The sequence below is a fragment of the Lipophrys pholis genome (assembly GCF_963383615.2).
Source record: "Lipophrys pholis genome assembly, chromosome: 2".
Classification (NCBI taxonomy): domain Eukaryota; kingdom Metazoa; phylum Chordata; class Actinopteri; order Blenniiformes; family Blenniidae; genus Lipophrys; species Lipophrys pholis.
The window spans coordinates 25,074,578-25,098,608 of NC_137636.1; the positions used below are offsets into that span (position 1 = coordinate 25,074,578).

Below are 24,031 nucleotides of genomic sequence, written 5' to 3' on the forward strand. Positions count from 1 at the left end.
ATAAATCATGATGACTATGGGCTCACTTGATTTTTAAAAAAACAAAAAAACAACAAACAAAAAAAGTTTCAATGCGTATCCAGGGGGATTTATCATTTCTTAGTGATTTATCTGAGAGTTCAGCTTTATACTGGTGGAACTGTTCATCTTTGATGATGTGGTTGGGGTCTGGTCCATCTGTTGAGCTTTGTTTTTTTTACAGATTTTTGATGTTGCTTCAAAGTTCTTAAAAGAGAACTTTCAGTGGAACAAGGGACCTCACCACCACTCCATACAAAACATGTTGAGGGATAGACGGATAGAAAGATGGATCCCTGAAGGAAAATTCAACTATCCTGCAGCTCGTAAAACCAACCACACTTCCACTCAACGACTATACAGCTTCAGGGGGTTTATCAGCGTTCAGCCCACCAAGGCAGACGAGACCCACGAGCTCCATCTTTGGAAAAGATCGAGTGTTCACGAAAACTGCTTTTTAGTTGTTTCCTGATGCACGCAGTTCTGCGGAACAAAACAGACATGCTTTTGTGTTCACTCCATTCTGGCCACACTCAAATATGCCGAAAGCTGTTCCCAGAATGCAACCATTGTTTATGCCGCGTGTTTAAAAAGCAGCATGTACTGTATACTCATTACCAGCAACAGCTTGACTGATGTGGTTCGGCGGTAAACTGCGATACTCTAAATATCCGAATGAACACGCAGCGATGCGGCGTGTGTACATTTTTTGAGATTATGCTCCTTTCATTGCTCCATTATATTCCAATCAGGCAAACAGTGACGGAGGCATTGAAAAAACCCCGCAGCTGCTAATGCTAAACCTGCTTCATTTCCGCTCCTTTTCTTCCCAGGAGTCGTTCCCACAGTCCCAAGGATCCTGAGGAACTTCCCTGGATTCCTCCAGGAGGGGGAAGTCGGGGGAGCAAAGTGAGAGAGGGCAGGAAAGAGTAACGCTTTTCTTGGCATTGAATGTTCGGGGCCAATTTTACCACAGGCAGAGATTGATGTTTTTCCTCAGGATTTCTCAATCTAACTGTGGCACCGAATGCAGATAACATCCAAGTCCATAGATGTGTGAGCCCTTAGGAGAAATGCAGTCATTACTATATACAGCACCGCTGTGCTTTTATTGGATCAAATGAAAGGTTGGACGGAAACTAGAGATTTTGATTCTCATAAATGGAAGGCTGAGATTCAGAAATACGACGTGAAAGTGATAAAAAATAACTATAAAATGATTGTTTGAAAAAAAAAGTTTAAATGAAAAGTTAGTGATGTATGAATCACCAACATATCAAATGTTAAAACTGAAAAATTTGAATGCATTTCAAAACTATGTCATGTTCTGCAAGTTGGTGTCGTGGTTTGCCTCTCAGCATGAATACCTTAAAGTAAAATTCTCGACCTTTTCTACGTTTTTCTCTCCTGAGTTAGAATGTTCTGATTTACACCCACAAGCTACCCTGTTCGACTAATCATCGACTCTGAATTACCAAACTTCTCCAAGGAGACATTCTTACTTTATAAAAAACTTTATTTGCTCAACAGTACGGGTCCTTTTCATATCTTTTTGAGCTGATGTGGTAAATGTTTTCAGTAAGTGGGGGGATAAAAAGGATGCACTGGACCCAGGCCCCATTAGCACAGCAACGTGTATTGATTTTGTGTTTTCATTTCAAAAAAGTTTTGCATTTACACAGCAACGTTTCGAAGACGATTTCTGTTCTCATGGAGATGCTTAAAAGAATGTAGTTTTGATGTCGGGCCACTAGTGGGTGCTGTTGATGAGCATCAACAATGGTAAGTACATGGATAATTGTATGAACAGATGACGAAGTTGGATTGTTATTACAGTGACTCTAAACTCTAAAACTACCAACACCCCAGAGATTATGGACTGGGAGTCATGACACTTCTTATTGTCAATCTCTTCGATCATGTGCAGAATTTATTATCTTCTTTTCTATTTATTATGTGGGGTACATGCGCCGTAGCAGCATTCTCATAAAGTTGTTACACTGAAACGAAATTGGAATGTTTTCAAAAGGGTTGCGTTTAGGGGAGTGTTTTTAAAACAAAACAAAAAAAAACAAAACGTTTTTAGTGGTTCCAAGCACCGTTGGGCAAACGGACACCCAGAACTCAACAAAAGTTTTCACTTGGAAACGTCGTGTCGACGTGCCCCCAGACTCTTTAAATGTGAAGCAATGCACAAGGTACTTCGACATTGTCTTGATTGAATGAATTAGCGTTTTTTGTTAGAAATGTACCCTGGATGACAGCATATGTGACTCAACAAGCTTTAGACATAAATATATCACAGTATAGATACTATATACTGTAGTGTGATTGGAGCCGTCACACTCGTGCTTTGTGCACTCGTGCAGCTCCACGCTGTCACAATACTGGAGCATGAGCTCTGCGGCTATAATGAGCTGGATCGTCTCTCTCCTCTTTAGCCTGAGCAATACTGCTTCCATAGCTTCCCAGAAAAGGTTCACCTTTTGAGTCATCAAACCAACCGACACCTTGCAGCTCTTTTCTCGGCTCATTTTAAATGAGCTCGGACCCAGACAGCGTCGTCAGTAGTTTCTACTTGTGTTAGCAGAGCTGTTTGTGTTTGAAGCTGTGACTAAACCTGATTAATGTGGCTAATTCGTGAGCAAATGTTTGCATTAATTTGCGGTCTGGCTTGTGTTTGAATTCCACTTCTGACTCTTGACGTGGCTTTGTTTGGGTTTCCCCGACTCCTCAGGGAAACTAGCTGTGTGCTGAATGTCCTGTATAAACCAAATGATCTATAAACGGACTATGTGCAGTGCAGGTTGGATTATCATGTGTAGATGCCGTTTCTAAAAACAGCTGATGAGATTAGATGGAAAGAATGAGCTTCAGATGCTCATATTCTCAGTTGATATAAAATGGTACCGCAGCGTCATCTGTGGGCTGATATTACTGAGAGATGGATTTCAAAAGCAACAAAATTGTCTGAACTGATAAAAAACAAGCAGTTTAATAAGCATTCAACACTCAGCTGAGTTTTCTTAATGTGCTAAAGATTGAAAACTGAGGAAAGTGACATGCATGTGTATCAGAGAGTATATCAGAAAGTATCTGGTGAACAGGAAGTGTCTGATTTTTCCTCTTCTTGTCCTCCTGTGGGACTGAACCGACGAGTCCAGGAACATGCGTCAGATGTCCTGACCGTGTTTCTGTTAATGCAATCCTGCCCATTGGTGTTTTTTGTGGTACAAAGAGCTGCTTTCCATTAAACGGTAGAGGCAGATGCCGTCTCACTCATGTGCACCAGCTGTTGTTTGTAGTATTGGAGAGCAGGTCAGGGATTTTCCATCCCAGGCAGCACTGTGTCTGGAAGTGATTTAAACCGGCTCTTTCAAGTTTGGCTGCATTTTCTTATTTATATCATTTCGATATGACTGAGTTTTCGGGTACTTAGTCAACAGGTGACAGATGTGTGTTGTCATCTTATTGAGCTGACTCGTGTCTCTCTGCCATCAGGTTGATCTGCTGCTGTGGAGGACCATGCTCTCCTGAATCCCCCCGCTCTCAAACCCCCGTCCCTTCATCCTCCTCGCCGTCCTCATCCACACCGCCTCTCCCATCATGAACCACACGCCGAGCCCGCACCTGTCCGACGGCGGTAAGTCGGCCGGAGGCGGCCTGCTGTGCAGCCTGGGTCTGGGATCTGACCGAGGGATCCGGTCTCCAGATAGCCTAGCCCACACCCCCAGCCCCACCGGGGAGACGCCCAGCTCCAGCCCCCCTCTGCTGCTGTCGCCGGGTCTGGGGGGCTTTGGGCTGGGCTCCCTCGGGGCCATGGGCGAGGGCGCCGGAGGAGACTGGGAGAGCAGGGAGGAGCTGAGGCTCAGGGAGCTGGAGGAGGCTCGTGCCAGGGCGGCCCAGATGGAGAAGACCATGAGGTGGTGGTCCGACTGCACCGCCAACTGGAGGGAGAAGTGGAGCAAGGTGGGCTTAAGTTCAGGAGAGGACATGTACTGGAAAGCTGTGTTTGACCATTTTCTCATGTTGTGCATGCAGCGTTGCAGTGTCAACAAAAAGTTAATCTGAAAGTTATCCGATAATGAAAGTCGTCATGTCGCCGGGATGCCAACATTGTTTTTGATGGAATTCGCAAAGGAACTTCCAGAATATTTCAAAACATTCATAAGAATTTACAATTTCCTCCTGTGAGTCGCAGGGCCTCACAAACATCATTGAACATGTGGCTTTTTTTCAACAACATGGTCTCATAATGATCCCAGATGTTCAAAATACTTTTCTGCAGAAGATAAAAAGTGCTTTGAACATGTGCTTCTGGTCTTCATCCAGGTAGAAATCTTCTTCCAGGAGATACTAATTCTATCTAATTTGAAAGGATTTGATTACTTTAATTTGTCACTAATATTGCTTGTCTTGCACTCTGTGGTGACAAATGTGACACTGACATGAAAGAATGGTAAAAACACTAAATATAAACTGCTTAAATAATAACAATAGCTGAAATGTCAAAATGATTAAAATGGCTACAAATTCTAAAATGACTTTAACTTCTAATACTTCTAAAAGATTATAAGCTGTGTTATCTTTATTTTCAAGCTTGTTTTGCAGCTCCATATATTTGGTAAAAAGTTGGCAATTTCTATATTGTCAATCATATATAGTACCTTGTTGCATGACTGCATCACAAAGTTTGTGGGTCTCTTTACAAGACATTCCCAAAAATTCCTAACTTGTTTTTGCAAATGTCATGGAAATTGTGACCGAATTCAACTAGAGTTTGTGCGATATCCTTATGGTATTTATGCAACACACACAAAGTTCCAATCCATTGTGATTCCAAGTGGACAAATGTCACTTTTTATTGTATTTTCTCATGTTTTTGTCTCCAACTCGTCCCAACCCTTTGAGATGTGGAATGATTCCATGTGTCTGAGTGCACTCAGGTTTCTGCCTTCGTCTCCCCTCTGGCTGATCACCTGCTCCGTGTTCCAGGTTCGAGCTGAGCGTAACCGGGCGCGTGACGAGGTCCGCCAGCTGAGGCAGCGGCTGGACACCCTCACCAAAGAGCTGACCGGCGTCCGGCGGGAGCGGCAGGAGCTCGCCTCTGAGAATGAGACGCTCCGGCAGGACACGCAGCGTCTCCGCGGTGACATTACAGCTCCTCCCCCTCTTCCTCCTCCCTCCACCACCTCCCCCTCCGCCTCCCCCGCACACGCTTGCGGGGCTTCCTCCTCATCCTCCCCGTCCATCCCTCCTTCCTCTCCGGCTTCCTCCTCCTCCTCCACTCAGGTCCACGCCGATGGCAGGCCGGACAGGGTCGGGGAGGGACCGCCGGGGTCTCCGGAGCCGGAACCAGTCAGGGATGTCGACCTGGAGAGACAGAGGGTTGCTCAACAGAAGGTGAGCCATCAATGACAGGTGTCCATAAACTGGCATTTGGGTCAGGATTGGTCGGTTGTTTGTGAGCATCTTGTCAAGATCTTACCCAATGTCTTTGGTGTTTGGTGAATGTTTTATAGTCAGCTGTCAGTAGAGTGTGTTGTTCTTTCATCTCAGTGTTAGTAGTTCAGTCCCCGTCTCCACCGCTCCCTTTGTGAAAATGTCCTTGAGAAAACCCCTGAACCCCCCAGTTATGAAGCTATTTGTGTGAATCCGAAAATGCGACTTCCGTGTTGAGTTGTGGCTTTGAGTGAAATACCTCAACTACAGTGCAGATTTCAGAGTTCACCTGCCCTCTTATAACCATGAGTGCTCCAGCACTAGAAGTGGAGCCGCCTCACTGCACCAGCTCGGTAATTTACACGGAATGGAGCAAAGGCACCATGTAGAGCTCTGATGTGAGACTTTTTACAGGAAAGTGGCTTCCTGCAGTCCCGATGTGATGGAGGTGTGACGTGTGTTAGTGCTCCTCTGAGAGTGTGTGTCGTCCTGACTGTGTCAGCTCTCCTCTCCACACACAGTTTAAGCTCTACGCTCTCTCTCTTAATGCCTCCACTTCCAGCAAAGAGCTGCCACCGTGGTGGAGCCTCTTTAACCTCTTGGCCTGCCTCCTGTCATCCATACAGACACGGCGGTGTTATAGAAATAAATGCAGTGGCTCCTTAGAAAGATGCTGCTGTGGATAATTTTTTTTCTTGACATCTATTGTTGAAAACCTGCATCTTTTCTTTAAATATTGACCATGTAGATTTGTTCATGTGTTTAATATTCGATTGCTTTTGATTCCTGTTTGCATCCACACCAACATCCTTTTTTTTCTCTCTCTACATACGTCAAGGCTTTCTTGTCTCATACTGTGGATTGTTTCACGATAGATCTGGCCTTGTAGACATGAAAGACAATTACTGTGTCCCCATTATCAGTTTGCTGGTGTCCTTTGCTGCTACATCTGACCTGAGCCTCAGCGAATGTAGGCCACGGAGGCTGTCGTCTCTCCTCCAGCATGATAAAATACAGCTCTGCTGGAATCGCTCCCCAGTGTGTGTGAGCATATCGGGGTTTTGTCCCATTTTAGGAGACGCCAACAGTGTTAGTATCCTCAGCTCAGGTACTCATCCTACTGACTGCAGCACATCCGATTTCTCAGCCTGTTCCGTGCAGTCAGTCCTGAATCTGAACCCGCCGCCTCCCTCTGTGCCGACCGTGGCGACACATTCAGAGACAGAACTCAAACTGTTAGGATGAAGTCAAACCCAGTGTTGTGAATGATGCGTTATAAATCCGATTGTTTAAGCAACGCTGTTTCTCTGCTGCCAAGGCTCATTATCTTAAGCGCTTGTCTCTAGTTAAATACAGCTTTGTTACCATTTCACTGAAATTTACTGGAGGAGTAGCCCCTCATTAATCCTGAACAGTTTCCATGAGCGCAACCTGAAATAATATTCATTTTAGAGACCACAAATATTAAAATCCAACCTCAGAGAGTGCAATGCATTAGCAGCTTTAATTCAACATTAGCTGCGACTCGAGGCTTTTTGGTTTATTTCAGCTGTTTTTGTCATTCTAATAAATCTTTCAAGACATACAGTTTGTAGAGCATCTTCCTCCATCTGTCTGTTGCTGAAGAGCTGGCAGCTCAGGTACACTACAACAATACAGCTATATGCACAGAAATAACAAAATCAGAAGTGACGCAAGTGTCAGTAACTCCACTTCATGTTTTTGTATCTTATGAGAAACTGAATTTTATTACAAATTTTCGGTATCTTGCCCAACACAAGTCAAATTCCTATCACAGGTCAGATTATACTCTAATACTTGCTTGTTGCATTGCTCTCTATAAAAACCTTATGGCGTTGATATTGAAGCATGGAGACCATGCACAAGCATATAAATACAGGATGTAGTTCATTGAGTAGCCTGAGTTGGAGTGGGCGTGCCCACCACGGTTTAGCTTTCTAGTAATGTTTTGATAAATCTCAGACCTGATAGAATGTCCACAGCTTTTCCTCTTATCACTTTGAAGGCAGGGTCTTTTATTTTTTAGGAGCATGACCTGCTCAGATTGTGTGAACACTCGCAGGGAGCTGACAGGAGACATCCGAAGGGACGCTATTTTCTGTCCTGTCAGCTTAAAAAAAGATCCCAGAGAGCCATGCTCGGTCTGCTTCACACACATTCACAGAGAATAGAGAGCTGGTTTCAGACGCACAATTAAAGATCAATCCTCCATACGGATGGTTTTTAGAACATTGTATTGATGGAATAAAGCGCGTCTGTATGATAATGACCCAGTTAGTGACTCATACAAAGACTGCATGTAGTTTGAGATGTGAAGACAATAAAATGAGACGTTTTCCGGAGATGAAAGATTAAATGATGCAGACAGCACTGCTGGTTTTGAGCTCCAGGAGGCTTCCAGAAGACGTCTTCTTACGCGGAGCTCCTGCAGCTCCTCTGTGTGCATCTGTCACACCAGGGCTTCCCCTCTTCTTTCATGCTGCTTATGTCTGAATACCTCTTTTTGTTTTGTGTATAGCACAAAATACTGTGTGCTTATTTTGTCAGCTGGCTTTATCCTTCATGACAAATCGCCGTCACACTCTTCAGTCCGTTTCGATTTAGAGATTTGTCCACGTGGCTGAATTATGAAAAGTGCTGTTCGGTTTATTTATGCACCAGCAATGCTACTACTGCAAAGAACACCTGTTCGGAGTTCTCCAATGCCATTAATAACAGCAGCTGAGCGCTTGGAAAATGAAGAATGTGGCTAAAATCCACAAATCTGCTGTCCTAGAAAAGTAACCGTTATACAAACTAGTCTCTCAGCTGTAGTTTTCATCCTCCCAGATTATGAACCATCTCCTAATATCCTCTTGCAGTGGGTAGAAACCTGCCCAATACAGTTTGGTGTCAATATTTAGGACCTCATGGTGTTCTTGATAATAGAAAGCGAGTAATCTTTAATACAAACGGGACCAGAATCCTCTTGTTTTTCCTCTAAACCATTGCCTTTTTGCTGACCCATGCTTGTCACATTTTGCGAAGGCTGGTGTGTCTTCCTGTATACATACTACCTCAAGAAAACGGATACTCATGACAGTAAACCATCACCATTAGTTTAATACTAGTGTTGTTCCGATACCAATTTTGTGTCCCGATACCGATACCCGGTTGCATAGTATCGGCCGATACCGATACTCGCCGATACCGATACTTGCCTATACCGCAGTGTTTAAAAAAGATATGGCCTGTTTTTCATCCAGTTCTTAAGAACTGCATACTCACTTGGTTGTATGAATCATTGCTATTATGGCTTCATCTGGCACTGCTTAAACCTTTGTGAAACAGGAAAAAAACACCAACACAGTAAATGTAGGACAACTTTTTTATTTCCTACCTGGTATGGGTGAAGCTGAACAAAGAATAAACTTTTCTTAAACCTGAGCTTTTGCTCACAAATGCCACAAAATAGTGCAATATCCATGTACCGATAAATACATGTAAAACAGTAGTGCGACCGCAGTTAAATTTAAATTAAAATAACAAATGATATAGATGTGAGGCTTTCGTTGGCATGCACTGAACACGTCACCATATATGGATCAGGAGTCACGGCAGCAGTGAGTGAGAGTCGGGAGAGAGAAAAACACGCGGCGAGTTAATAGTTCGCACCTGCCGATACTGATACCAATTTTTAGTGTGGTATCGGCCCCCCCTCCCGATTCTGGGATCGGTATCGGCACAACACTATTTAATACTTTCACAACAAATATTTAAGAGGGTGCAGTTGAGTTGAAGAGGCAGTGGTGTCCAGCTACACGTGGACCCATACAACACTGGCTCATTGTAATCTGATATGTTGGAGACATCCGATCACATGAGTCTCACTGCCATTTAATTCTTTAACGACTCCACACGTTAATGCGGTTGTGTTACATATTTAGATCCGATGTGACTGTTATCGTGCTGCAGTAGACCTAAAACAGAAGCACTTAATCTTTTTTTTTCCTTTTATCGTCACTGTAAGCCATGCCGTCTGCCTCGACCTGCATATTTATGGTGCAAAGCTTATCATTAATCAAACCCTGACCCCAGTCTTCTGTTATAACCTGTCTTCTTACTGATTTCTCATTTGAAGATGACACTTTTTGACAGTCCCCAGGGGAGTGCGCAACCAGATTGATGTTCTTGCCATATTAAATAAATAAATACATGCATACTTGATCATTCAAATCAGCATGGACATCAACTCTGGTCGATTATAGTGTATCATGATTTCATTAGTTGTTTTTTTTATTTGAAGTGCAACCGTTCAAAAAATGAAATACACCTCTGTGTTTTGAAAGTGCGAAGTGAGCCTTTTTCATGAGGTCGGTTTGTGTGGCTCAGGCCCCACCCCTTTCGCCTCATCAGAAATCACTACACGTCAAAGCTGAAAGCATTTCAGTAGTACCAGAGATTGGAAGAGTGCAGAGTTATTGACACATTGTCATAATTGTGGCTGCACCTCGGTTTATCTCAGGTCACACTAACATAATATAGACAGATATATAATGCAATCATTAAATAAGTTTGATGTCTGCCATGATTTTGTCTTAAGAATATAAAGTGTGATTAAAGAAAAGCATGCTGAGAAAGCAAGCAACTAAAACTTAATCTGAACTGGTTGCCTGTGGCCATAAGTACTAATAGCCTGACCCTTACCATACCTCAATCTCTCCTAAAGACATGTTACTCCCAAAAACCACATTGGAAGCGTGCTTTTTGTTGCTCGAGGGTAAACCATATACATCATCCAAGTGCAGACAGATACATGAATCGTACTGTGATCCCAGCAGAAGAAGCCCACCTTTATTCAGGTTCACTGAGCTCCATCTCAGAAACACTACTTCATCCTGACTAAAACAGAAATGCACGCAGGCCGTGGTGATCCAAGCAGATCGTAATAATGTGTGTCAGTGGTGGCAACAGAGGTGGTCTTGGAGCAGTGGATAGCTGTTGCTCACACAGCACTGCCTCATTTCCTGTCTCCCTCCATTGTTCTGGTTCTCACACACCCTGAGTGCTTCCACATGTGGCACAATACACTTTGTCTGACAGACATCTGTTACACAGTGGGTCCCTCTGTTGGCCATTACCTGGAATAACAGCAGCAGCATTACAGTTTGTTTCCTATTTGCAAAATACCCGGTTGTGTGGGTCAGTACTGCACATCCAAAAGAAATGAACTGCTCAATTACAAGTTGGACTTTCATATTCTGTGTCTATATAAAAAAAAACAAATCCACAATCCACATGGGAAACCATCTTGTTTTGAATATGATAATGAAGCTATGCTGTGTAAAAGATGGAGATAAAACCTACAGAGAAATGCTTTGCCCGCCGGTTTGTGTGGAGCTGCGGAATATTTAGTTGTAAATTGACCTCAATGCATATCATCAACCCTGAATCAGTGTCATCAACCCAAAGCGCCTAGATCATTTTGAAAATACTCATCTGTCTGTGATCTAAACCATGGCAGAGGTAAAGCTACTCCAGTCCACCTGATGGTGATTGTGATGATGACCATAATTTACATGGTCCAGTTTGCAGCCATCCTATCTGTGCTCTATCAGTTTTACATTTGAATCCTGTGTTGTCGAGTCCCAGACTAGACCTAGACTGTGTTCCCTTCTACAGTAAAGATGAATAAAATCCTATTTTTCATGCAAGAAATGTCATGCATGGGAACTTGTCTCTGCAAAATATTCCATTTGGGATAGCCTTGCTCCAGCTTCTTGCATTACCATTGGAATACAAACTCCCTAGATATTTGTGGCAGTTCTGATTGGTCAAATCAAAGACCGTTATAGTTTACCTGCTTGTAACATTATGTTGAATGTAAAAAGGTGAACAACAGCTTTTTTCTCCTGTATGATCCATAACGGGTAATCTTACTTGTCAACGTATTGTGAAATCAATGTACTGTTGTTTATTTCTTCCTCTACAGTTTCCTTTGAATTGCTTATTTGGCTCCCTACGGTGTAGAATCCCTCGTAGAGACTCACCCCCGGTCCTGAAGCACCACTGTTGTTCCACCAACATACCTCAATCTCATGAATATGTCATCACCAAGCCCCGCAGAAAGGCTGATAATGAGCTGCTGGATGTGTTGGAGCGTCTGAAACATGCAGCAGAGGCGCCCCGAAGGACCAAACGCTGATACCACGGCGCTGTGATAGCTGCCCGATCATGTCAGTTAGTGTCTCCCTCAGTTGGTCCTCTGGTTTAATGTAAGAGTCATTTTATCTTTTCTCCACTTGATACTGTGAGCAGTTGTTTGGTTGGTCTGTCCTGTAATGCAGTGCAGTGACTCCTTGCTCCTGTGAAACCAAAACATTTGTAAACTCTAGTATGTTTCATGTTTCCATTGGTGAGATAGCTGTCTGAGTTTGCCTTGTCATGCACTGTCAGGGTGTACACTTTATTTGTCTGTGCCACCTGGTGTTGTTTTAAGCCACTTAAGCGATGGAGTGGATGTGGAAGATGAACACATGAGTCTTGGGTTTGTTGTTAAAGCTCTGTTACACTGTATAACAACTGCAACTTAAGTAAGAAAAATTTCCAGGGTAACCTTGGGCAAAAACAACAAATATGAATTTTATCAAATGGGAAAGTTTAAATCCAGATCACGAAATAGCAGACCGTAGTTATGACAGTGCACAAATCTCTCACAATCTCTCCTTTCCTATATTCTCTCCAAACAAAAACTATCCATCCATATAATTCACTAGACCTGCTGTATTAAACACGGGGTCACTCAGATAGTAGTCGTTTATGTTGGACTAGAATCACACGCTCACGTATTTACATTGAAATATGAGGTCAGAAATTAGGCTCCAGTCTTTGGACGGTGAGAATAAGCACATGAATTGGAGAAAACAAAGCCATACACACAAAGATTAAACATGTAAGCTCCACAGAAATGCTCGGAATCGAACCAGTGTATCCTCGCTGTGAGGCCAGATTTCTGGCCACTGTTCAGCCTGGCAATAAACCACGTTACGAGAGAATCCGAATCATCTGGAACAAACAATTTATCATGGATCTACTAATTTATTGATGCTTTTTCTTTCATTTGTAATCGATATCGTCACATCTGCTGGACTGATTACTGTTAATGTCAGACTTGCACCGATTATCGCTGGCTAACGTATCCCACTCATTTTCAGACTTTCCCGATCTCTTCAGTCAAGAAAATTCAATTTTCTTCTTGCGCACATTTTTTTTTTTTGTAAGTGCATGGTAAATCAGAGTGACTTCTGTAACTCGATCGCTTCCCACTACGTCGACTATGATCCAATACCTGCAGAGCTTCACGACGTTCCCTCCAAAAACGTCGTTCCATTTGAAGAAGTCTTTAAGTCGACGCGGTGAATATCTTCCAGAGACGTTGCAGAGTTATGACGCCTGTGGGAGACAGCGGTAATATTTTACATCTTGCAGATGCTGTGAGAGATAGAGGGCAGGGAGGAACTCTGATTTTCACTGTTTCAGTGCCAGGGCGGATAGATTTACCGTGCAGGGAAATGCTCTACATTTCTAATTCCTTCTCTGTTAAGGCCATTAGCTAGAATGAGACTTGAAAATGTTTGGTCATGAGAAAACACTCAGGGACGACTTGGCAGTGACTTCAGGTGATCGGCCGGATGAAAAAGTTTGATTTGCAGCCTCGGTGTGGTGGAACTGAGGGCGAAGTGCTAAAGGAAGAGCCAAGTATGACAAAGGAGCGAGATGTGAGGGATCGAGACTGACAATGAAAAGAAGTCTTGGTTCCTGCTAATGTTTTATCAGGGGTTACGGGATGTGTCTCAAAGGCACCGCTGATAAAAGGCCCATGTGTACATTTTTTTTTGTCCTTGTATGTTTTATCTGAAAGGGTTTAAAGAATGGCATCTATCTTGTGTATAGAAAAAGAGACTTTCAAGGGTTTAACAAAAGTTTTTCAAGTTTTGTAATGTGCTCTGTGTAAGAATTTCTTTTTGGTATAGATGAACCGCTCTGTGGCAGAAACCGAGTTGTCTCCGACTTTGAGAGACAGTTTCAGTTTTCAAAACTCAATGTAGACAAAGAAAAGACACGTCATGTTTTAGGTTTAGTGAAATTGACCTTGTTGCAAAGAAAACAGAATCATGGTGCTCCCTCTCAGGTTTTTAGTACTTTTCTTTTTTTAACTTGGTTTTCATATGCTTGTATTTTTTTATTTTATTTTTCTTAACTCAACTCTCCTCTTTGTCCCTCACTCTTTCCATTTCCTTTCTCAATCTATCTTTTTTTTTCACAGTTTCTCTCACTGTCCGTCTTTGTGTTTTACTTTATTTGATTTCCTGGTTTTGTTTCCCTGTTTTTCTCTTTTTTTCTGAATCTTTTCACATCTCTCTCTCTCTCTCTCTCTCTCTCTCTCTCTCTCTCTCTCTATATATATATATATATATATCAATATATACATTTTGCATTATCCATGCTATTTGTATCCTAAAGGTTCCCTGTCATGCATGTTTTTTTCCCACTTTTCCACTGTTTCATATACAAACATACATTAAAACCAAGGAACCAAAGCCACTTGGGCTATGCCTTTATGTTGGCCTGGAAAACAGGTTTATATATTGCTTATCATTCATAATCCTGTATTATCTTTTTCAGTCTTGTATTTAGTTCATTTCATTTTATTTTTTCCAGGTCTGCTTCTTGGACTCTGAGTATGTGTGTTACCTTTCATCTTTTACCTTTTACCTATGTCGTGTTTCCTTACCTCAATTTCCCCTGATTGTTTTCGTGATGCACGTTTTAGATCACTCCTCGCTGCCACGCCTGACTGCAATGAGATGCCTCTTATCTGTTTTGTGGCGCTCAGTAGGGAGTCGTTAGATTCTGGTGTGTTGAAGCCAGGAGGCATCTAAAACCTGCAGGACACTGTTGCTCCAGGGTTGAACACCCTTGTTCAATACAAACAAAGTGTGATGTCTTCCTCTTTTCTCTCTCGCTCCATCAGGACCTGGAGCTGCTGGAGTCGGTGCTTCGTTCCCGAGCGGCAGGCACCGACACCCCGGAGGGCTGGGACGGCCGCGGCTCGCGCTCCTCCTCCTCTGGCCTGAGTCGGCAGGAGCGCAGCAGGCAGCTGTGGGATGACATGGGCTCGGTGGAGGAGGACTCCAGCAAACTCAACGCCCTGCAGCTTCGTCTGGACGAGTCCCAGAAAGTCCTGCTGAAGGAGAGAGAGTAAGACAAAAGTCTAAAAGAGCACAGATAGTAGTACAGTCATGCACAAAACCTTCTAAAAAGGATCAGCACACTATATAGCATGACACGTTGGCACACTAATAATGTAACTATATTGGAAATAGTTTCACTTCACATCTTTTAAGAAGAAAAGTAATGGATTAGTCTTTAGTTACTAGTTATTGTTCTATTGCTCCGGTCTGTGTTGTATTGAATATAACAAGGGGTGCAAAGCATCACCAGCTTGGAGGTGGGCCTGCATTGGTACGATAGGGTGTGTAGAGCTAATCTGAGGGGGCTCCAATTAAAATCACCACAAAGTTATAGTGCAGATTACACAATTCCTCATATATCTGATGTGTAGAATATTATATTAAGAAAAGAAAGCATTACATAGGAAAAAGTTGTAAAAAGCTCCTAAAGGAACTGTTCCTATATTAAAATGCTCCTTTGGGCCCCCTGTGCTATAATGCAGTAATAAAAAACTGAATAAAACAAAAACAAATTGCATTAACATAAGAGAGCAAACTGTATAATACTTTTATTTTCAAAGGACAGTTTCGGTTTTTCTCCACCAGGTTCACCAAGCAGCTTCTTAAATCATCATCCACCTTTTGAGAAACCACTTTAAACTCCACAATTTAAAGAATTTACACACTGATGCCCACAAAAACACTCAAAAGGGAGAACAGTTCACAGATATGTGTGCTTTCGATATTCTCTGCATCACTGCGCTCTATTATTGCTTTCTAGAAATATGGTTTTCTAAAGATCTAATTTGCCTTGTGAATGAAGGAAAGCTGTCTGTGATCATCAAGCTTTAATGTGGACATCTCTACTGTGAAAATAAAATCTGCTCAGTCTATCAGAGCGCTGGGACTGAGTGACGGACGTGTGTTTGTCTTTGCGTCTTCCACAGAGACAAGCTGGCTCTGAGTAAGAGCATCGAGAGGCTGGAGGCTGAGCTCAGCCAGTGGAAGCTGAAATACGAGGAGCTCAGCAAGACCAAGCAGGAGGCCCTCAAACAGGTGAGGAAGACGCGCGGCGACGGGGTGACGGAGTGATGGCGTGACGGAGCGTGACGGTGGGTCTGTCCAGCTTCACTGAACTGGTCCTGTCACTGCGGCTCACTTCATGGAAGAAACATCTGTCACATGGTTCAGAGGTTTACATGCCTTGAGAGTCAATCTTTGTCACCGCTGAGAAGCTTTAAAGCTTTAAAGCTTTTTGAAATATGGTCCTTGCTGGAGATTAGACGCTAAACAGATTAATTGTTCCTCTTTTTAAACATGACGTACCCCAAAGTACGGTGTCTTAACAGATTCCATTTGCCACCATGACAATAATCAAAGCGCAGGTGGACTCAAAGTGTTTGTTTTCAATCCTGCATGGTCGTACACTCCTTTTATCTATGGGCACCATTCTGCTGCTCTCTGTCAGGGTAAAAAAAACTAAATGCAACGGATGTGATTATTATTTATTTTTTTTAATCAGTTGAAACTCAAGATCATTAAGGAAAAGGTAAAGATATAAATGTAAATCGTGAAATCCATCAGTCATGTATGAGTAGGTGGGTGATTGTATGACTGTACAAAAAAACCCCAAACCAAAATACACTTGGTTTGTACTGATTGAATTCAAGTGGTTCGGTCCAACAGTTTTCAGGATTTGTGGTATTACTTTGAGGAAGTCCCTCTTCTATTGCCTTAAAGTCCTGGTTTCATCAGTTTTCTGTGGAAGAACGAGACTTCAACCCCGTCCGGCTCCTTTGGGACGAACTGGAACAGAGTTATAAATGCTCCACAGAAGGAGTGAGCTCAAATTCCTACAGAAACACTACAAAAATTCAAAAGCATTTATAACTGCAAAAAAATAAAAAGGCCAACTCTGGATTAAAGTGTAATCGAATACAATGTCAATACAGTCTACGCTGGTGTAATATATGATAATATTGATAATAATGTGAGTCGTCTGGATACTTTAGTCCATATAATGTGACGCCATTACAAAACACATGTCAGGTTCATAAAATAAACTCAAAGGTTACCTAAAAGCTAAGATCTTTCAGGTGAATATATTTTAGTTTATTAAGACTTTAAGAGTAAACATATAATTAAAGTCTCTGTCCATTAATGATAAATCATGAATAATCTCTTAAAACAGTTTTTCAGCATCTGCGGCGTTTCAGGCAAAAACACTTTGGCAGCACAGACCTGATCAAACTTCCCGTCACATCCAGACTCCTCCATGTGCGCCTGCAGTCGTTCTCTCAAGCTCCAGTTTCTTCATAAAACTCCAAATGGACTGTAAAAATACACTTCATCTGCAGAGTGCTTTGATTGGGGGCCTGCCTCTGTCCACTCCGATAGCAGCACGTGAAGGAGAATATTCTCACAGCACTGTCCAGCGTCAATCTTTATGTTAACTCTTCTTTGCCAGAAGCTCGGCTCCAGCAGGCAGTATCTTACTCAGCACATTGCTTTGTGCTTTTGGGCTTGAGGCACGGATTTCCTTATTGTTGGACGAAGGTGGTTTTCCTCCATCAGCAGCTGGACTTGGGTCCGGATTCAGTTTTTGACAGATTTTATTGGTCTCAGGCTTCAGATTAAATCTGTAGCTGGCAGCAGGGAGGCAAATCATAAAACTCAGCAGGATGCATATCAGATGTTTTCACTCCACTTCTCTGATTTCCAAGAAACAGAAATACAAAAGAAAGAAAGACAGAAAGAGAGAATCGTCTCTGCTTCTCGTACTTTTCTGAAGGATGCTGAATCCAGTCTTTGGGCGATGGCTTATTTGGAGCTTGTGAGCATTTTAATACAAAACTGTCACTTTAGACCAGAGATTTTCACATATAAGACTCATAAAGGGACCTCCAAATAAAAAGTGTCTGGAGCCACAAAACACATTTACCCTAAAGGTAGATTTTTTATTTATTTTTTAGTAATAAAAGAAAATACGAGTCATGATGTGAGTCAGTATGTGTATACTTATTGTGCTGTAGCCTCTCCAATCTTATAAAGCAGCATCCAGTCCAGGGATGTCCATGATATATACAGCTCGATTTCATTATGACCTGTTAAATAGTGCCACAGTAACTCTTAGATTTAAACTTCAAACTTGTTCTTGAATTCGTGAGTTTGTTGTTTTCAGCTCGTTCAAGCAGCAGCCTGTGGTTTTGATTGGCATCGAACAGTAAACACATCGACCAGTGAGCGTATCGTTCCGCACAACAATCGTTCAGGGGAGCAACGTCGCCTCAGTCTTCGTCGTGTATCTCAGAAAACACAGTGTGCTGAGTCGGCAGTGGGAATCCACGGGGGTATCCTCTGGTGACTTGCCGTGGTTAGAGGGGTGGATGGTGGCGCCGTAGTATTAATCACACGACTGCACACGCTCGACAGGAACCACAGCACAGCGCAGCTCAACATGGAAACCGCTGACCTTTTCCCACAGTGAGTGGGAGGAACGTGTGGTACCACGAGGTTTCAGAGAAGCAGCACAAACCCAACAAAGACTCACAGCAAAGCGCATCGTTTCACTGCAGCTGAATACAAAATAATACAGATGTGTGTATATTTACACATACAATAGTATTTTCTGTATCAATATGTCTTAGATATGCATCTAATTCTCGAGGACAATCGTATGATGTTTCTATCACACAAGCAATTCTGACATGTCATGTTTTATTGAACATAGCCAGTAAACATTTACATATTGGTCGGAGTGATATCAATCACGTTCTTCCTGCAGCAGCTGATCTGAGCTGCACAAAAGAAGAATTATGTCTTTGAGGATTACTTCACCTCAGATAAAATTCTCTTTTTGGTCATTTCACAGCATCTCAGCTCCATAGAATCATTGATTCATCCTCCACCACGCCTCATCGGTGAGATTATGTTATTATCTTCTGCTCGGAGCTTCTAATTTCAAACTTTTCTCACATTAGCAGATCAGACGTATGAAAAGACTCTAGATCAGAGATTTAACTTTAAATCAGGTCAACATGTCGGTGTAAACATGACTGTTGTTTTTGTACTGCACTTTTCAATTGAATTCCACTTCTTCCAGTTTGACATGCCTGGGTGTGGACTTGGAGTGTCCCCAGTGCTGCATGATCGCATTTGTTTGCAGCTGTGAACTAGTGAATATTAAAGAGTCTTTGAGACGACTTTGTCCTCCAGTCTGATGGAAATCAACACTTCCTGCTGGAGGGCCGTTGCAGGTCTTTTTCTTGGAAGCTTTTTCTCACGTCAGCAGAAACGTTTTCAGTGTTTTCTGTCCATCTGTCTTCTACACCTGCTTCATCCAAGTCGGGATTCTCTTGAGGTTTTCTTTCAAAGTCAAGAGTATAGCTCCACGTCGGGCTCAAATCTGGTTTGACTTTAGATTTGCAAACTCCTGACTCCAATCAGCTCCATTTGAAGCCGACAGATTCCCTCTTCCTTAACGTTTTACAAGAAAGACGGCCATGTACAGTGATGGTTTTAAACCTCGGTTTTTCTTTGATAGAAATAGAAAGATGAGTTAACTGGATAATCATATATTAAAGGCTCTTCAACCATCATGACATCTTCATGCGAGCTTCTGTTTAGAAGTTGACTGATGTCACCATTTGTGCGTGTCTGTTAAATGCCTACTATGTGTAAGTAACAGTTAACTAGGAATAGAATCGGCTTCATTTGAATTGCATTTAACCCATCACTAAGCAGCAGCTACTGTGCCAACTTGTGGAACCTGCAAACCTCCAAACACAAGTTTTACATCTCTAACCTCCATACCTCCAATGTCCCCAAAGAGATCTTAAATATAAAGATCCTGGTCATGCTTTATAAACAGACGAGAACTCGTCCGGCGGAGTATTCAGTGCAGCGCTACACACAAAGTTAGACATATTCTGAACGTAAAGGCCGTCACAGCCAAGTGGTGCCAACATCGAAAAATAAACGACTAATCTCATCACTCCACGGCTAATTACTGTAAAAGGTGGAACTCAGTCATTTTAACTCTTTGGGTGTGTCACTCAAGGTTTCATATGGGTCGTCTAAACATTTAGGTAGACTGGCCGGTTTCGGCTAGAGAACAGAGCCAACTGATGAAGCCACGTGGAGAAGAGGCGAAACATCTTCAAAGGCAAATGGCCGGATGATATTTTTCATGATATATTTATTACTTTTATTATTTATACAAGAAATTATTGGACAGAAGCATAAAAGTGGCACATAATACACACATAGAATGTGATGAACAAAACCCCCCACATGGTGAAAAATAAATAACAATTGAATAGATAATAGTTTAAAGAAAATTAAGAAATAAAAATAAATATAGATATTAACAGAATTAAACAAAAATAAGATTTTGTGTTCCATGTGTGTAAGAACCAACTTCATCACACTTCAAGTCCAAAGAAAAGCAACATAAACCGTTTCCAATCTTGGTTTAATTGGTTCACATTTATTTTACCAGGTAGGTCAGTTGAGAATTCGATCTCCTTTATAATGACGACCCTGCCAAGAGGCAGCGAGGAGACACAGCCTCCCCCATAGAAACAATTAAATGCATACAAACAAAAACAATGTCACACAACATTAAAAGAAAGGAAGCCCTATTTACAGTTGTTGGATATTAAAGAAACAAATCGATAAAAGTGAAAAGCAAGTGCACTGATCCGTCATTATTGGTTGGCTGGTATTTGTGAAAGACGAGAGCGAAATAAATGTAGAAGGTTTGGAGATCTGTTGCAGATATTCTACTGCAATATACTGTATCTTCCTTCAGTGAACAACTTTATTTCTTTACTTTTTAAAGCTTGAAAAGAGCAAGAAACTAGCAGCTCTACAGATTGTCTTTTGTTTTCTGTATGTGAAGTCATCGTTGGGCACACCGCACTCTCACCTCATGCTTTCTTTTTCATCTATTCACTGATAAAGTCCTTGCATTTAGAGACATGGTCCACTGAAGGCTTCGGCTCATGTTCTGGTAGTATCTTTCACCACTAGGGGGCGGTCCAGGCTTGCAGGAATAGATGCACACAGCAATCCCAGGCCTCACTGAGGGAATCACAAAGTAACAAAAAGAGTGAGATCAAACCGACAAGAGAAAGAAAGCACAGGGGAGATGTTAGGACGGCGATGATGGGTGTTTTGAAGAGAAGCTCTTTGGGAGGGATGCAGATGAAAGCAGGATAGGGCGAGATGTTGAAGGTTGAGAGGAGGCGGATGAGACGCAGGCAGAGAGGATTGATCAGATAAGTACAAGGAGGGATGAAAAGGGATGGGAGAGGAGATTGAGTCATTCTTATCTACACACTGGTTGTTCCGGATACGTATCCCAGAATCACATGAGACGTTCAGTCCCAGAATCGTCCACACACACACACACACACACACACACACACACACACACACACACACACACACACACACACACACACGCACACACACACAGATTAACACAGAATGTCAATGTGTTTAAAGTGGTGCTGCAGATTGAAACATTCAGAGATGAATTTTTGTTGAGGATTGACATTCCCAACATATTTACTGACCACCGAATAATGGATGGTAAAATCATCACATTTAATTGAACGTAGCACACACCATGTTGCACTTTTTCTTCTATCAATTGCTTAATCTTAATTTCTAAATGGTTATAAAGAAATGTACAGTAATTTTATGACGTTATTCGCAAGTAATCGCATTATTTTTCTTTACTACTTTGAAAATGTTCCAAATGATTACATGATAAGCAGGCGTCACATTGTTGGCCATCGTTACATTATTGGTTGCTGCGGTCTTGTCGTTCATGGGTGTCAAATATAAAGGCTGTGGACCAAAACCGGCCCACAGTGGCTCAAATTCAGCCTGTTGCATGACACTGCATTGTTTACAAATGACAAGAAACAATAAAGTTTTCTAGAAAAGTAACTGCTGTTTGTAATTTTTCCACTTGGGGGGGTTTTAGTCACCTCATTGTTGTGACATAGCATTAACAGTGTCATGGTGACATGTTGGTATCAGGCAGAAAGCTGCAAAAGTCCTTTTGTTCTGAGGATTTTTCCGGCATTTTCACACCTTAGCCACACCTTAGCCATGAACATTTCAAAATAAAACATAAAGTTAAAAGATGTGGTACAACTGTTTTGGTTGAAATCAAGGATTATATAAGAGCTGCCAATGGTGAACATGTTGTCTATCGCACATCCCACTGTGTTTTGTGTCAGGAGACATTGTGGAATATTGTTTTATGTTGAAATTGTATTTGTTCATATTTAACAATATCAACTTGTCTAAATGTTAATCCTTAATTTGTAGTAAAACAGGGTTGAATGTGTCCCCTAAACGCAAATGCGTCTGACTCTCCTGCTCTTTTCCCAACAACATTTTGCATTATTTCCTAATATTGTGTTTTTCTTCCTTTCTCCTTGTCACATTTAGCTAAACCTGCTGAAGGAGATGCATCAGGATGAGCTCGGCCGCATCTCTGAAGACTTGGAAGATGAACTGGGGGCTCGGACCAGTATGGACAAGAAGCTGGCTGAGCTACGAGCTGAGGTGAAAGAGGGAGGACTAGTTGTTAGGAGTGTGAGTGAAGGAGGTGGAAATGTAGAAAGATGAACACAATTCCTACTTCTACTGGCAAATAAATGTTCATGCCTTTTGTAATTAAATGTGTTAAAGTCTTTTAACACTTTTAGATGTTCTTCCTTCTTAGTTCTACAATTTGGGATTGTTGAGGGTCTGATCAGCTGCATGATTTTCTTTATTTAGAACGGCATCGGACTGGATTATTGATGGAAATCAGTCCATCGCTGTTCGGCCGTCTCACTGCGTTCAGCCTGCAAATGCTTTGCAGTATTGTCTCTTACTGTTTCCACCAGGATTTTAAATGTGCAGTCTTGGCTGTGGGTTTTTCCGTCAGATGGAGAGGCTGCAGGTGGAGAACGCTGCAGAGTGGGGGCGCAGGGAGCGTTTGGAGACGGACAAACTGGCCCTGGAGAGGGACAACAAAAAGCTGAGAGCTCAGGCCGAGGACCTGGAGGAGCAGTTGGCAAAGAAACGCCGACAGGCCGCCTCGGCGCTCGACACCGACCTCAAGGCCATCCAGACCGAGCTGTTCGAGAGAAACAAGGTTAGCAGAGATGTTCGTCCCTCGGATGTGTGAGTGCTGTCAGCTGCTGCCGCTGCCGCTGCCGCCGTCGCCGTCCTCTTTCCCTGTTGCTCCTCTAAATGGAGCTTTAAGGCCACAAACCGAATAATTACTCTCTTTACATAAAATGTGTGAGAGACTAAATAACAAAATTAATTTCGTTCATGAAGCTCTGCAGACCGCTGTCATCTTCTAATATGTTCTGTTTGATACTTTAAGAATGAACATGATACTTTAAAACACACGTCAAAGCAGAAACATGAGCATCACCACTACATCACCACTGTCTCTGTCCGCTCCTGCTTCCGACACGCTTTGGGAGTTTTACTGAGGCTGGAGGTAAACGATCAGACGGCCCCTCTCAGGACCACCACCGTCCTCCATCACCTTAATGCTGCTGCTACTGCTGTGTGTGTGTGTGTGTGTGTGTGTGTGTGTGTGTGTGTGTGTGTGTGTGTGTGTGTGTGTGTGTGTGTGTGTGTGTGTGTGTGTGTGTGTGTGTGTGTGTGTGTGTGTGTGTGTGTGTGTGTGTGTGTGTGTGTGTGTGTGTGTGTGTGTGTGTGTGTGTGTGTGTGTGTGTGTGTGTGTGTGTGTGTCTGCTGAGATTGCCAATTCAGCCACACATCTCAGTTCAATGCACTGAGGATTGTCTTTTTTTCATTTTAAAGTCCTGCAACCAACGCGCACACACATGGTCTGAAGATTTTGCCCTTGTCTTTCTGGAACAATGCCAGCTGTGTGTGTGTGTGTGTGTGTGTGTGTGTGTGTGTGTGTGTGTGTGTGTGTGTGTGTGTGTGTGTGTGTGTGTGTGTGTGTGTGTGTGTGTGTGTGTGTGTGTGTGTGTGTGTGTGTGTGTGTGTGTGTGTGTGTGTGTGTGTGTGTGTGTGTGTGTGTGTGGATGTGAGATTGATCGTGTTTTGTGTAAAGTGTTAAAACCACAGTATTGATCTCGGGACAAAGAATGGGAAACAGAGCAAGCGATTAAGACGGAAGATATGGACACACACACGCACACACGCACACACACACAAGTGGGTTGATTGATGGTTGAATCATCTTCAACCTCAGCATGGACTGTGGGCATCCATACTGGTGCACAGATTGATGTCGGCCATCACATGAGGGCTTTGTTGGGTCCTCACAAAGGCGTACACAA

At 42.6% G+C, this 24,031-nt stretch overlaps 1 protein-coding gene across 1 annotated transcript in view; it reads left to right on the plus strand.

Moving 5' to 3' along the window:
- ccdc102a (coiled-coil domain containing 102A) overlaps positions 1-24,031 on the plus strand; it is an 81,021-nt gene that overhangs the window by 34,894 nt on the left and 22,096 nt on the right. The window contains exons 2-7 of the mRNA XM_080458624.1: positions 3,520-3,987; positions 5,014-5,421; positions 14,495-14,721; positions 15,641-15,749; positions 22,164-22,280; positions 22,648-22,857. Coding sequence (XP_080314750.1) covers positions 3,625-3,987; positions 5,014-5,421; positions 14,495-14,721; positions 15,641-15,749; positions 22,164-22,280; positions 22,648-22,857 — 1,434 coding nt within the window. The 5' untranslated portion in view covers positions 3,520-3,624. The remainder of the gene's footprint in view (positions 1-3,519; positions 3,988-5,013; positions 5,422-14,494; positions 14,722-15,640; positions 15,750-22,163; positions 22,281-22,647; positions 22,858-24,031) is intronic.